The sequence below is a fragment of the Oncorhynchus mykiss genome, chromosome 15 (genome assembly GCF_013265735.2).
Source record: "Oncorhynchus mykiss isolate Arlee chromosome 15, USDA_OmykA_1.1, whole genome shotgun sequence".
NCBI lineage: Eukaryota > Metazoa > Chordata > Actinopteri > Salmoniformes > Salmonidae > Oncorhynchus > Oncorhynchus mykiss.
In genome coordinates, this window is record NC_048579.1 from 22,298,627 (window position 1) to 22,315,052 (window position 16,426).

The following is a 16,426-nucleotide window of genomic DNA, read 5'->3' on the forward strand; positions in this document are numbered from 1 at the left end:
ATATAAAAGGGACCATTCTTCTGTTCTGTTCTATGGTTGCAGAATAAGAACAAAATACTTATTTCTTGTCTCTCACAAACAGGCACAGTCTAGCAACCTGAAAGTAAAAATAGTTTTCAAAAGAGAGAAAAAAAAGACAGGTGAAAAGCAGAGTTTTTTTTTTCTCCCCCTGGTGTATTCACCAATGTCCGTTGTCATGGAAGCAGTGTTCATCTAAAACAAAAGAAAAGAGAGAGTGGCAATGATACTGTTTCACAACACACCTCGTGTTTAATTGGCCTGTCTTTGTAATGACTGAGGATCATTGGCTGTGATAAACGGACGCCATCTTGCCTTCAACCACTTTGTCGGCTTGACATTGCCTTGTAATTCGAATGATGTCTGAGGTAGCCTAACTAGTACAAGGAAGAAACCTTAAATTATTAGTAATGCGTGATTGGATGGGATAGCCTTGTCCTAAAAATTCTCTCTTCGACTGATCTTATCAGGAGCGTGAAACATGTACAAATACATAAGACTTTAAAATCCATATAATTATACAGAACACTTAATCGTTTCTTTATGGCTGTGTTTACACAGGCAGCCCAATTGTCATAATTTGCCCAAATATATACCAAAAGAGCTGATCTGATTTGTCAAAGGACCCGTTTAAAAAATAAAAAAATGGGCTGCCACTGTGTTGTGCATATAAATGTAAATACATAGTCCTGTTTACAACATAAACATGGGAATCGTGTTTTTTTATACTGTTTTAAATCACAGCAATGTTCAAAACTGGAATATCTTATATTTCACAGAGTTATGGCTGAACGACGACATGAATAACATACAGCTGGAGGGTTTTACGCTTTTTCAGGATAGAACAGAGGCCTCTGGTGAGACAAGGGTTGATGGTCTATTTATATTTGTAAAAAACAGCTGGTACAAGAAATCTAAGGAAGTCTCAAGGTTTTGCTCGCCTGAGGTAGAGTGTCTCATGATAAGCTGTAGACCACACTATTTACCAAGAGTTCATCTATACTCTTCGTAGCTGTCAATTTACCGCCACAAACCGATGCTGGCACTAAGACCGCACTCAATATGAGCTGTATAAGGCCATAAGCAAACAGGAAAACGCTCAACCAGCGGCACTCATAGTGGCCGAGGACTTTAATGCAGGGAAACTTCATTCCGTTTTAACCTCATTTCTACCAGCATGTTAAATGTGCAACCACCTACTCCACACACAGAGATGCGTACAAAGTTCTCCCCTCGCCCTCCATTAGGCATATCTGACCATAATTCTATCCTCCCAATTCCTGTTTACAAGCAAAAACTAAAGCAGGAAGCACCAGTGACTCGGTCATTAAAAAAGTGTCAGATGAAGCAGATGCTAAGCTACAGGACTGTTTTGTTAGCACAGACTGGAATATGTTCAGGGATTCTTCCGATGGCACTGAGGAGTACACCACATCAGTCATTGGCTTCATCAATAAGTGCATCGATGATGTTGTCCCCACGGTCACCGTATGTACACACCCCAACCAGAAGCCATGGATTACAGGCAACATCTGCACTGAGCTAAAGGGCAGAGTAGCCGCTTTCAAGGAAGCTTATAAGAAATCACCCTATGCCCTACCACGAACCATCAAACAGGCAAAGCATCAATACAGGACTAAGATAGAATCATACTACCCCGGCTCCGACGCTCGTCGGATGTTTATTTATTTATTTTAATTTTATTTAACCTTTATTTAACTAGGCAAATCAGTTAAGAACCAATTCTTATTTACAATGACGGCCTACCAAAAGGCCTCCTGCAGGGAACGGGGTCTGGGATTAAAATAAATAAATAAATACAATGTAAATGTCAAGTATACTTCCGCTCTGGCCTCTGGGTGATCAGGCTGCTGATGATCCCGCACATCTGTCACCATCGTCTCGCGCACCTGCACCTCATGACAATCACCTGGACTCCATCACCTCCTTGATTATCTTCCCTATATCTGTCACTCCCCTTGGTTCTTTCCTCAGGTGCTATTGACTCTGTTTTCATGTCAGTGCGTTGTTTGCGTTTTGTGTTCATTGTTTCTTTTATTTATTAAAACACTCACTTCCTGAAATTGCTTCCCGACTCTCAGCGCACTCGTTACAGTAAATATAGGACAAAACACACATCACAACACTACATAAAGAGAGACCTAAGACAACAACATAGCATGGTAGCAACACAACGTGGTAGCAGCCCAAAACATGGCACAAACATGATTTGGCACAGACAACAGCACAATGGGAAAGAAGGTAGAGACAACAATACATCACACGAAGCAACCTCAACTGTCAGTAAGAATGTCCATGATTGAGTCTTTGAATGAAGAGATTGAGATAAAACTGTCCAGTTTGAGTGCTTGATGCAGCTCGTTCCAGTCGCTAGCTGCAGAGAACTGAAAAGAGGAGCAACCCAGGGATGTGTGTGCTTTGGGGACCTTTAACAGAATGTGACTGGCAGAACTGGGTGTTGTATGTGGAAGATGAGGGCTGCAGTTGATATCTCATATAGGGGGAGTAAGGCCTAAGAGGTTTTTATAGATAAGCATCAAACAGTGGGTCTTGCAATGGGTAAACAGAGATGACCAGTTTACAGCGGAGTATAGAGTGCAGTGATGTGTCCTATAAGGAGCATTGGTGGCAAATCTGACAGCCGAATGGTAAAGAAATGGTGGCAGGGCTTGCAAACTATTACAGACTACAAAGGGAAGCACAGCCGCGAGCTGCCCAGTGACACGGGCCTACCAGACAAGCTAAATTACTTCCTTGCTCGCATCGAGTCAAGTAACACTGAAATGTGCATGAGAGCATCAGCTGTTCCGGACGACTATGTTATCACGCTCTCCGTAGCTGATGTGAGTAAGACCTTTAAAAACAGGTGCATGCTCAGTCCCCTCCTGTACTCCCTGTTCACTCATGACTGCAAGGCCTGACATGACTCCAACACCATCATCAAGTTGTCTGATGACCCAACAGTGGTAGGCCTGATCAACGACAACAATGAGACAGCCTATAGGGAGGAGGTCAGAGACCTGACAGTGTGGTGGCAGGACAACAACCTCTCCCTCAACGTGATCAAGACAAAGGAGATGATTGTGGACTACAGGAAAAGGAGGACCGAGCACACCCCCATTCTCATCGACAAACTATCATGGTCCAAACACACTAAGACAGTAGTGAAGACGACACGACAAAGCCTATTCCCCCTCAGGAGACTGACAAGATTTGGCATGGGTCCTCAGATCCTCAAAAGGTTCTTCAGCTGCACCATCGAGAGTATCCTGACGGGTTGCATCACTGCCTGGTATGGCAACAGCTCGGCTTTCGACCGCAAGGCACTAGAGAGGGTAGTGCGTATGGCCCAGGACATCACTGGGGCCAAGCTTCCTGCCATCCAGGACCTCTATACCGGGCGGTGTCAGAGGAAGGCACTAAATATTGTCAAAGACTTCAGCCACCCTGTTCTCTCTGCTACTACATGGCAAGCGGTACCAGAGCACCAAGTCTTGGTCCAAAAGGCTTCTTAACAGCTTCTATCCTCGAGCCATATGACTCCTGAACAGCTAATCAAAGGGCTACCCAGACCCCTCTTTTACGCTGCTGCTACTCTATTATCTATGCATAGTCACTTTAACTCTAACTACATATTACCTCAATTACCTTGACTAACCGGTGCCCCCTGCACATTGACTCTGTACCGGTACCCCCTGTATATAGCCTCGCTTGTTATTTTACTGCTGCTGTTTAATTATTTGTTACTTTTATTTTCTATTTTTTACTTATCAATTGTTTTACTTATCACTTCTTTTTCTTAAATCTGCATTGTTGGTTAAGGGCTTGTAAGTAAGCATTCACTATAAGGTTTACACCTGTTGTATTTGGTGCATGTGACAAATAAAATGTGATTTGGTGTTGTCACACTCTGACCTTAGATATCTCTGTTTTCTTTATATTTTGGTTAGGTCAGGGTGTGACGAGGCCGGGTATGCTAGTTTTTGTATTGTCTAGGGTCTTTGTGTGTCTAGGGGTTTTGTAGGTCTGGGTATTTGTATGTCTATGGTGGCCTGATATGGTTCCCAATCAGAGGCAGCTGTTTATCGTTGTCTCTGATTGGGGATCATATTTAGGTAGCCATTTTCTCTTAAATGTTCGTGATTTCTTGTCTATGTGTAGTTGCCTGTCAGCACTCATTTGTATAATGTCATTTTGGTTAGTTTGTTCAGTGTTCATTCTTAATATAATAATGAACGCATACCACCCTGCGCTTTGGTCCGATTCATACGACGAACGTGACAGGTGTAGGCCTACAGCCTAATATACAGCACATAATCAGTGCCTTTTTTGACAGGACCACTTGCGGGTGAGCAATAAAAGCCTTGCAACACAAACACATTCAAATCAACTAGCAGGACAACCGGCATGCTCATTTGGAAAACGTAAATGCCAAAATAGGAGAATGATGACCTGCAAGTCTAAAGAGTGGCTTGACAGATTCCCTGTCAAAGTACTTAGACTGCGTACAGCTCCAACCCTTTTTTCCCACATCAGTTTCCTTCTCTCGTTATACTGTCATGTGGTAATTGTTACTTACAGTGCCTTGCGAAAGTATTCGGCCCCCTTGAACTTTGCGACCTTTTGCCACATTTCAGGCTTCAAACATAAAGATATAAAACTGTATTTTTTTGTGAAGAATCAACAACAAGTGGGACACAATCATGAAGTGGAACGACATTTATTGGATATTTCAAACTTTTTTAACAAATCAAAAACTGAAAAATTGGGCGTGCAAAATTATTCAGCCCCCTTAAGTTAATACTTTGTAGCGCCACCTTTTGCTGCGATTACAGCTGTAAGTCGCTTGGGTTATGGCTCTATCAGTTTTGCACATCGAGAGACTGACATTTTTTCTCATTCCTCCTTGCAAAACAGCTCGAGCTCAGTCAGGTTGGATGGAGAGCATTTGTGAACAGCAGTTTTCAGTTCTTTCCACAGATTCTCGATTGGATTCAGGTCTGGACTTTGACTTGGCCATTCTAACACCTGGATATGTTTATTTTTGAACCATTCCATTGTAGATTTTGCTCCATTTAATGGCCCTCGTGAGTTTTGAAAACAGTAAAGGGCATCTCTGCAGCCATTTGCAATATGTTTGCTGCTATATTCCAGAGCGAAAGCTTGAGCTTTTCTTGACATGTACAACACACTCCACCGTTTCTCCACCTCAAAGAGGATAGTAAAAATTGTGCTCACGTTGTCTTCCCACACAATCAGAGTCTGGATATCATGAATTGGGTCATACATTTTCTGCCAGGACAATCAGAATTTGTAAGCAGATTTGTTTTTACGTAACATAAAAACCTCTACATTTTTCAATTCATCCGTTTAAATTCTTAAATGGATTAAGTTGTTCTACAATGTGATGACCCATCCACATTTGGACAGTAACAATCAAGCTCTGGGTATCTATGCAAGGAGCATTTCGGAAAGAATCGTCCAATAATTTTATCTAGAAGCTTCTCACATAGGATTTGTTCTAGCCTAAAAACTCATGTAATAACTTGTGATTTTAGATGGAAAGCTGTGTAGATGGAAAGCTGTGGCGTCCTCCAATACAAGAGAGCGATTTGGCCTCAAAGTGAACTTTGTCAGTCAAGCAATTTTGAGAACCCTGGTCTCCGTCTTGTCTTACTGAATTATAGATGCTTCCTACTGTCAGGTCTTACAAACAGACGCTGCATTTAAAACTTTTTTTTTTTTGCAATGCTTTTCCCAAGCTTTCTCCTATGGCAAAGTCTTGGCATCAGTGCATCTTATTCTCATTAACACCGTGCAAAGCCAGACTAAAGGCAGAATAAATGATCTTAAATCCAGTGCTTGAAATGGAGTCATTCTATAACCTTTGAATTATGAAATGAATATAACTAATTACATCTGCAATCAGTGGGTTCTATAAGATTCACCATTGAAGCTGCGGTTAAAACATCATGTCTTCGGAAGACTGCAATATTGACTGGGAGAGACTTAGACTCAGACACGCAATCAAAACTAGCGAAATCGACTCAAATCCTCGCAGTGCCCTAAACCCCTTATCTTTCTGGATCCCCGTTCAGAGCTGATCATCTCATTTGAGGAGACGGTCGTTCCTCTCCCTCCTGGCGGTGAGAGTAAACCGTGCTCAGATCGAGCACCCATGCTGCATAGCCTGGGATCCGAGCCTCCTCCCTACAGCAGGAGGAAATCACAGTGGTGTGGAAAAGTGTGCCTGTTTTTCAACCGTTACCGTGGAGGGATGCTTTAATAAAGGGGAGAGAGCATTGTGGCCTTAGACTCTCATTATGGAACGAGAGTTGTCTTTATACATGAAGGGGGGGGGGTTGCAGCAGGGGTCGAAGGGAAGGATAGGGGTAGAGAGAGAAAGATATCTGCTGTGTTAGCCTTTGATGGAAGGCCTTCCTTAAAGGCTTGTTATACAGAAGCTTTTGTACCCCACTAATAAGGACGATCCATTATAATGAACACATCGGTCGGATAATTCCCACGAGATAAACACTGAAGTCTACACTCTGTACAATGTGGTGAAATCAGGCTATTATTTGTTGAGGAGTTGGTGAAATTGGGTTATTGACCAGGAAAGGTCAGTGGAAGAGCAGGGACAAAACGGATATCGACATTAGCCGCAGACAACTAGCTAATGACAACATCCATCCTATAGATTTGTGTCGATACATAATGGGGGGGGGGTAGGCTATAGTGTCGCTGTTGCTCTGTTGTCAACATAGTCAACTACACCTAACCCCATCGTTAGGATAGTGTGGAGGATCATAGCACAGGATAAGCATGTGATATACAGGGCATAGAAAATATGTGACTTGCTATAACAACGAGGAAACAGCGGCAGGGTGATTAGATATCCACTCACCACGTTTCCCTCACATTTCCCAATCATCCCCCTGTGTTCGATAGCATCATTCCACACAGCCCCATCATATTAGATCAGTATCACTGTATCCATTCACTCCAGGGAGTCAGGTGTGTTCTCTGTCTCTCTAATATTGCCAGGCAACTGGGGACTACCTGCAGGGCTGCAATGGGATGAAAATGAGCGATAGCAGCCTTCCTCCGTACCCGTCGCTGTGCTCCTGCTGTCACACAACCAATTACAGGCTAGAACAAGACCTCGACCTCGCCCTAGAAAACCTCCAACCTCGGAATTATCACAAAAGGCATGCATCCTAACGTGATATGTGAAAAACTCAAAACTTTGCTCAAATCTCCCACTGACTGGGTTTGCATGGGTGTAATCTAAGAATCCATAACCAAATATGAAATGTCTGTCAAGAGACTAACACGTGGATCATGTTAGATTGAGTCTGACAGCCATAACCATCATAGGAAATATTTGCTAAAAAGGGTAATCTTAAAAAGTACACAACAACAACCATCAAACTAAGCCCTGATTAACCCCAGGGGTCCTGGACATTGCTTGGAGGCGGGCGTTGCTTGTGTACATTGGCCCTTAGCCCATTTGTTAGAATATAAATCCCCCTCCACCCACCCCTTGATCTACCTCCAGACATTAACCTTGTACAGTTTATCGTCACATGCCAATATGTACCAAGTAGACATTTTTAGATACAGGAACATCAGCTTCTCCTGGAATGACAAAAGACTGCCCAAATTATAGTTCACTGGAAAGGTTGATCTTCATTGGTGGCCTATGCTCCTCATGCAGCAATGGGCCCAGAGTACGATTTTTTTTCTCTAATAGTCCAAAATCAATCTATTCCAGAAATAAATCCTGAGTAAAATCTGGTCAGTTGATTGGCCTAGCCAGGAGTAGATCTGTCTTTTCCCCAGTAGAGGTGAAGAGACTTTTGGTAGTGGGGTCATATTTGATGTTGGGAGGTTGACATCTGGGAAGTGAGTATAAGGGAACCATAAACAGCTCAAAATGAACTTTGAGCTGAGCCCAGTCTGAAACAGTGGGCCAAGCTCACCAAGGAGTCAGCAGCGAGAATCTACAAATTCAATTTCAGTCTCATCATTTGCTCCAAATGACATCAATTCAGTCAAACATCCTAGTGTTCTACACTGTAATTGGGGGAGAAGTCCTGACTCCCTTCACTTTGTACAGTTTGCTTAATTCTCTGTGTCACATCATCCTACCGTGAGTGATGTTACTCTATCTTATTACAGTACATGACATATCCCATCTGTAGTCTGTCTTCTGGCCAGTGGTATGGTACGGTGCACATTTTAGGATACCCTCAATCTGAGTATCATCTGTGGCGAGGGTACGAGATAGCTTGTGCCGCCGTGGAAAGAAAGTTCCTGCCTTCTGGTCCGCCTTGCTACAGTACTGAATGCAGACAGTCAGCCTCAAAGGCAACAATTATCCCCCCATTGAGCCAGTGATGAGGCCCCCTAGTTGTATCAAAGGCGACAGGCTGAGTTGTGTAGTCAACTCTGTGGGGTACAATCAGGGACCTCCCGCAGTCCTGCCATTGTGCAACACCAGTTCGATTCACCAGCATGTGGAACTAAACAGTCTGGAGAATTTAGCACGAGGCAGACTGTTTCAGACCTTTCAGAGTGATATCTCTAGTTGTCATGGCAATGGGTAAGAAATTGTAAAGTAGAGAGGAAAACACACAGGCATAGAATTTGTTGCTGCATTTATGATGATGAAAGCAGAATTGGAACCCAGCCATACTAGAGTATGGGGACACAGAGTGAAGACTGATTTTTTGGGACAGACTCCTTGAGACACTGTGGAATACAACAACAGTGGCTGCCATGAACACTAGGTCAGACTAAGAACTATACTAAAGACATCAGACCACTGCCTTCTCTTGTCTTGGCCCTCTTTTATATGCTGAAGGGGTTTCGAACTAAGCCGAAGGCTATTCTTATAATGCAAATAGGGCCTTTATGAATCTGGTGCAAGTCAAGCTAGTTTTCCCTGCAAACTATGTAGTCTAGGGCCGGCTCTAGTCTTTTGGGGGCCCTAAGTGAGATTTGGTTGGGGCCCCCCACCTCATTGCAAAACATTTGTAGCCCCCCTCTTGACGGCGGAGAGAAATACATACACAAGTTCATTTCTGTTAATTCTACATATTTTTGCCTTGGAGCAGAGAGAAAATGTTGCAATTTTAAAACAAATGTAATGCAAGTCTACTCATTTGGCCATGGAGCAATGAGAAAAAATGTGCCGTTTTACAGCCAACTTCCTGCAATTCTAATCACTTTGCCATGGGGTAGATAGACGTTTTTGCAGTTTTAAAGCCAATTTCCTACAATTCTACACACTTTGACATGACTTATGCCATGTCAATATGATGTCTGAGTGAGAATCACTTACAAAATCAATGGGGGCCCACTGGAGGCCAGGGCCCCTGGGTAACTGCCCTTCGTGCATGGTCTTTTTTCGACTATGAATATTACAAGTTTAGACAGCTGGTTAGACTAACTACCAATGTAAAAATGTACATGGCTAATAGTCAGCTAATTGACCCTTCACTAAGCCCCTCCCCAGATTTTTGGACAACCAATTGCTGCACTCCAATCGATAGCAATTGTCGTCAAGTCCGACACCTCTGACAAGCTCATGTTTGAAACACATGAAAGTCAATGAGGGAAGTGGGAAAAACTGTTTTCTTAAAAAAAAACATATTGTTTAAATGGTTAAATAATTGAAGAGTGCACCAGGGGTACTTTCTACTGTGATTCCTGAAATGCAAAGCCTGGAGTATTTTTCAAATCCAAAATTACACTTTTGTTACATTGTTTGTTAGCTATCGCTCAGTATCATTGACGACTAAATGTTGTTAACGCTAGCTAGCTGCTTAATATAATTTGTTTTCTCAAAATGTATGTTAGCTATCTAAGTTAGCCATGTTATTAACTCCCTAGCAGCTGGGGGCCCTATGCGACCACTTATGTCGTTTATGCCTGGAGCCGGCCCTGACAAAGTCAAATGAACAAAACCCTGGGATATAAAGAAGGGATATCAACAACAATAATAACAGATGGCTTAATGCATTTGGACACATTTAATTGTGTAATAGGGCTCCCGTGGTGCAGCAGTCTAAGGCACTACATCTCAGTGCTAAAGGCGTCATTACAGACCCTGGTTCGATTCCAGGCTGTATCACAACCTGCTGTGATTGGGAGTCCCATAGGGCGGCGCACAATTGGTACGGCCAGGCTAGGCCGTCATTGTAAATAAGAATTTATTCTTAACTGACTTGCCTAGTGAAATAAATAATTGATTAAATGTGAACTAAAAAGGCTCTGGTGTTGTTTTGAAGAATTGTTTACTTAGAAAACCGGTGCTGCATTTGGAAGACAGAGAGAAAGAACTGAGTTCTGCCCATTGAAATGGACTCGGTGGTTTGCTGCAATTTTCATTTGGTTGGGTGATTGAATTGCAGGAGCATCAACACAGACAGTGCTAATGGGAATAACAGGACTAGAGAGAGAGCACAGAGAAAGCACTCCCTTAATCTTTCATTGTCTCCCATTTCAGTTGTTATCCCGACCGAATAACAATGATTTGGTAGTTATGGGTTATAACTCTTAGTCAATGTGTTGTTACCAGAGAGCTTGGCCATATCATGGAGCCACTTCACTAAAATCTGCAAAGAGCTGGCACAGAGACATGGAAAACTTAAAGTCCAATCGAAAAGCAAAGGAAGGAAATACATGCCAGCTACTGATTGATAATAGTGATGACCCATCATTTGGTTCTATTTCTAGAGGGTTTTCGATTAGTAGTCCTATAGTGTTTTCTACTAGTCATTTCCAGGTCCAATGACAAGGACAGATTGGATTTAGTAGAACCTGTGTCCTAGCCAGTTCTTTCCACAGTGATTACATGTCACATACTTTCCCCTTGTGATGAAAGCCTTTTCCACCAGTTTCCAAGGAAATGTACTATATTTCAATGTAAATATCACAACCCACCCACACAATTTCCTCCTGTAAGCCTGTGCTATTGGCCTCAGACAATAGACACTGCAGACATAGGATAGATACAGTCTGAACATTGTGATAGACTATGCTGCCCTCTACAGGACAATATTTTCAGTGACATTGAAAAATAATTGTTCAGGTGAAATGTCAGCAATCTCAGTAGCCTAAAGATGATCCCTCTACTTGTTTCCTTGCCTTCATTGTGAAAGAACTGTAAAACTTTGACCAACTGGGTTTGAACCTGGTCCGTCTGTGCACCACAAGACAGTGTCAACCAACTGAGCAAAAGCCTAGGGATTTGCTCAGGGGAGCTAACGCAAGTCTTCAGGTCTCAGGCAAGGTTACTCATTCAAGCATAGTTCAGCGAACCACCTCTGCTACAAAACCTACAAAGCAGGTAGCAACCTACAAAGCACCAGATTGCTTTCTTCCATATTTTTCCACATCAGTGCAGATTAACCTAGTCAAATTACAGAATACAGCACCAACCTGTTCTCTGAATGTGAACTACTTGACAGCCCTGCAATACTCCCCATCAACATGCATCCGTTACTCAAAATTAACTGGAACGGCAGCATGAGAGACAGTTAATATGGGGGCGCGTGTCTTTGAATGTAGACTATAGCCGTTGGGGGGAGCTCGTCAAGCAGTCGGTCACAACAATTATTCTGCCTCATGTTCATTGTGTAATTGGTGCTAAGCTTCCTTAACGACAGCATTCGGACAGGTGTATTTCTATGACCTCACCAGTCCCCTCTGTATGGTGATAATGAGAGATGCATAATACACACTGCTGTCACAACAAGAGAAATCCTCAGACTGAATTACAACACTGATTCACCCCTGAATTAACGTTGAAGTTTAGAACTAGGCTTAATATTATGCATCAGCAAAATATACAGTAGGTCTACAGCACATGATAATGGCGTTTGAGGGATGGGTTAACTTTGAGACGAATTGTGTTGAATAGGCCTAATTAGGTAGGACTGCCCCCATGCGTTGTCAAAAATGTTTAGGCTCAAATAAGTTAGCACCTCCATAGTGAAATCAAACAACAACTTTGATTAACAACACGATTAAACTAATTATAATACCCATTTGTCATTAAAAGCTTTCCAGTCACTTCTAATCCTCTGGAAACATCAATTAAGACGCTCAACACCTGGTGAATTTAAATAAGTATACCATCTTTGAAATATTTCAACATTTAAATCTCAATTAACACAACAGGCCTGGTAGAAAATCAACTGCAACATTTCTCTGACAAGTTAATTGAGATGTCTCATTGGGCACATCTAAATATTTTCTGTTTTGATTTGAGTGCCAGTTTTTGCTATTTCATAGAAGGCCGACATTTCTAAATAGTAGGCTACAATATTATAGGCCAATAAAGTCATTACAAATAACCACATACTTGGTATAGGCATATTTCAAGAAGCTAGACCACACTTTACAACCAGAGCAAATAAGAAGGCTCATATAGTCATATATTATTTCATTGCACTCACCACAGAGCTGTGTTCCATAGCTGTTCATCACCTCCCTCAGACTGGCAACATCAGGCTGGAGTGAATATCTTCCTCCCAAAGAAATAGCCTCCAATCTATCAAGTTTTATATCGTGTCAAACAAGTCTGGCGGCTACAGTGTATCCTTCTTTCATTCCTTTAAGTAACTACTCATTAGAAATGGCTGGACAGGTGAATGCCATGAGATGAAGTCCTTGCGTTCACCTGTACAATCATGTGTAATCAGTGATTACTTCAAGGAAGGGAGGAAAGATGCACTTTTAAGGAATTTGAACAGCTCATGTGTAGCCAGGTCTCAGACTTGTGAGCCAACATGGTCATTTAGCGGTCATTTGGCAGAAAACAGTGAATAGATCCCTTCCTTATTGCGTTCCTGACAAATATAATGTATCATTCTCCACCCAGACCCAAAGGCATGAGTTCCTCAATGGACTGGGGAACTACTGGTTGTAAACAAATTGCTGGCTCAATAACTTTTTCATTAAGATAATAGTCTTGGAGGGTGGTAGTAAAAAGAACACCCACTGGAAAGCCAACCCTCACCAGAAGTGGAGAGGGAGGGAAAGAGGAGAGGACTGGCAAGAGAAGTCTACTTAACAGCTGCATATGAAAGGCTAATAGAGTGCCACAGTATGAGTTGTAATACCCATAAAACCTGGTGTGACCTTTTGACAACCGTGTAAATCTCTCGGGGACAAGGTGACTTTTATCAATATATTCATTCACCTGTATTTACCCCCGCAAAATGAAATGCTAATTATGTACTAATGTGGCTATTCTTATTTTTTTATTTATTTAACCTTTATTTAACTAGGCAAGTCAGTTAAGAACAAATTCTTATTTACAATGACAACCTACTTGGGAACAGTGGGTTAACTGCCTTGTCAGCTCGGGGATTCGATCCAGTAACCTTTCGGTTACTGGCCCAACGCTGTAACCACTAGGTTACCTGCCACCCCTTCAAATCGTCCACTGTCATGATCTGGACGAGACTGACGAATCGAGTCAAAGGTCAGAACTCTGGATTAACTATCGAATGTTAACTAAGTGTATTAATGTATATATTGGCTACATTTCTTTAAAATGGACAATTCTGTAAACAGTCTTGTGCAAATTTTAAATTGACACAATACCTGTTAGCAAAGGTATCAGCTAGAAATTACGTGCAGGAGCTAGCAGGGATTTAGTTGTCTTTCATGATTTCTACTTTTATGCTAAGTAGCATTTTTCAGATCAGATTTTCATAGTTATCAAAGTATCATAGTTATCAAAATGTCAAAATGTCAAGCCAGGGTAAGACTACACGAAACACAGCCCATATTTTTAAGTGTTTCTAAAATCCTCTATGGGAAAAATGAATAGTGGAAAACCGATTAGAACCGTTTCTCTGTTTGGCCGCTAGGTTTTATGGGTATTATGACCTCGACTGAGGGGCATCACACTGATGCTTGGCAAATAGCCTGTCCTTTCCCTCACCCCCACCCAGTGGACACAGTTACCAGTGTGTCCACGCAGATGTATCATACAGTCGTACGCATGCACACACACACACACACACACACACACATTACATGTCATCTCCTCTGAAATAAATGTCTTCATTCAAGGCCACAACACAAAAAAACAAATCGTACTCAAAAAAGGTTTAGAGACTTATCTTTATTTACAGTATCAGGACATTCATGTACAAATTTGTTCCCATAATAAGGAGCCTCTCGTTTGATATACAGTAATTACTATTGGGAGTTAGGAAAGAAAAACAAGCGCCGTCTGCAAAAACAAGTAAATTATTTGCAATTATTGCCCGAAGAGATTGAAACCCATGGGATGTTCCCAGTTCTGGGTCAAACGTGTGCAATGGCTTTTTAAACAGTATTATTTAGAGATATACTCTCAAAGCAACAGAACGTTTGTTTCACATACATAGAATTAACCCTCTCTCCCCCCGTTCCCATTTTAGAAGATATCTATAACCTTAAACAAAACACCTTAAGAAAAGAGATGGCCTGACGAAACATGGACAAAAAAACTGAAGGGAAAAAAAAAGATGCAATTGCATTTATGGCCCAAGTCATTGCTAATTCTCCAAGCATGGCACCAAAGAAGAAGAAAACAAAAACAAAACAAAAGTATCACAACAAGGCTTAGGGCCAGATTCAATCAGATCGGCTTTAGCCAAAACCCACATTGCTGATGTTTTGACATTGTCGGAGGTGGAACCACGTTAGAGCTGTCAAATCCACAACGGATCCCGGCAATATACCTAAAGCGCATGTCGCCATTGGCTGCACAGAGTCACATTGAGAGAAATCCCATGCAGCCTTGTTTACAAGTTCGAACACTGGAATGTGAGATGTAATCTACACTTGGATTAGGCGGATAGAAATCCTCATTATTTTGCTCATTGATTTTCCATTCAAGCGTCATTATTTCTATATCGCCTACACTTTCTCGTCCTGAACTTTAATGCAAGTGGGATGGCTGTGGTTTCGTGACAGTGATCACAAGAGCAGCTCTGATTTGACAGCTCCAACGCAGTTCCACTTCCGACACGGCCAAAACATCAGCTCTGCGGGTGTCGGATATGGGTTAACGCTTGATCTGACTGAATCTAGGCCTTAGTCTGGAGTAACGATCCCCATGTATAGTAAAGCAGCACCAACATAAGACAAAAAACAACAGGAAAAAAATAAAATAAAAAATAAAGAGTTTGGCTTACGAGTTCAGACCATGAGGTGGGTTAAAAAGTGTCATATTTATTCTGGTTTGTAAGTGCGACATTTTGTACCGCTTTCACCTAGATGTAAGAGCAGGGGTTCTCCACTATGGTTCCTGGCGAGCTACTGGGTGGTTAAGGCTTTCACTCCAAGCCATCTTTAATGTACCTGATTTTACTAACCAACCAATTAGGGCTGTGATCGGCTGAATTAGCTGGTGTGTTAGTGAACGGCAGGAGGGAGACCCAACACAACCAGTACCTCTCCAGGACCGGAGAGAAGACCCCTTGTGTAAAGGTTGAGATGTCTGTGTGTGTATGTGTCTGTGTGTTTGTGTCCTTCAGTATATGAACTCCCCAGGGACCTCTTGGAGGGCGCTAAAGGGCTCCTCGAACTTGAAGCGCTTGGAGATAGCCTTTTGGTCGGGGTTTATGACCTCCTTGTCCGTTGACTGGCGACACTGGCCCAGTGTGTAAGCTGCCACCACGATCAGCTCCTCTGTTCCTTCCTTCTCCTCTTCCCTGATGGGGCTCTCAGGGCTGGCTGGCTCCGAGGGGCACTTGGTTGGGCCGATAGTCTCTTTCACCGCTGTTGTCGCCTCTGCCTCCTTTTTCTCTTTTGGCTGGAGCCACTGGTGCTGCAGGCACTCTTCTGCTGTGGCACGGTTCCTGTTGGGAGAAAGGAGAGGGGCCAGGGAATCAATGGGAATATCCACCTTCTTCACTGGCTTGGTGGGTTTCAGCACCAAGGCTGTGGGTTTGATTGCCCAAGGCACCTATTTTCTGACATATATACAGTGCCTTGCGAAAGTATTCAGCCCCCTTGAACTTTGCGACCTTTTGCCACATTTCAGGCTTCAAACATAAAGATATAAAACTGTATTTTTTTGTGAAGAATCAACAACAAGTGGGACACAATCATGAAGTGGAACGACATTTATTGGATATTTCAAACTTTTTTAACAAATCAAAAACTGAAAAATTGGGCGTGCAAAATTATTCAGCCCCTTTATTTTCAGTGCAGCAAACTCTCTCCAGATGTTCAGTGAGGATCTCTGAATGATCCAATGTTGACCTAAATGACTAATGATGATAAATACAATCCACCTGTGTGTAATCAAGTCTCCGTATAAATGCACCTGCACTGTGATAGTCTCAGAGGTCCGTTAAAAGCGCAGAGA

At 42.4% G+C, this 16,426-nt stretch overlaps 2 protein-coding genes across 3 annotated transcripts in view; both read right to left on the reverse strand.

Moving 5' to 3' along the window:
* LOC110489804 (VOPP1 WW domain binding protein) overlaps positions 1 to 12,645 on the reverse strand; it is a 95,801-nt gene extending 83,156 nt beyond the window's left edge. Inside the window, exon 1 of the mRNA XM_036944071.1 lies at positions 12,510 to 12,645. Coding sequence (XP_036799966.1) covers positions 12,510 to 12,527 — 18 coding nt within the window. The 5' untranslated portion in view covers positions 12,528 to 12,645. The remainder of the gene's footprint in view (positions 1 to 12,509) is intronic.
* A 1,524-nt stretch (positions 12,646 to 14,169) lies between these two features.
* The window catches only part of LOC110489802 (serine/threonine-protein kinase 17A), a 46,711-nt gene continuing 44,454 nt past the window's right edge, over positions 14,170 to 16,426 (reverse strand). For both annotated transcript variants that reach the window (XM_021562723.2, XM_021562722.2), the window contains one exon: positions 14,170 to 15,914. In XM_021562723.2, coding sequence (XP_021418398.1) covers positions 15,587 to 15,914 — 328 coding nt within the window. In that variant the 3' untranslated portion in view covers positions 14,170 to 15,586. The remainder of the gene's footprint in view (positions 15,915 to 16,426) is intronic.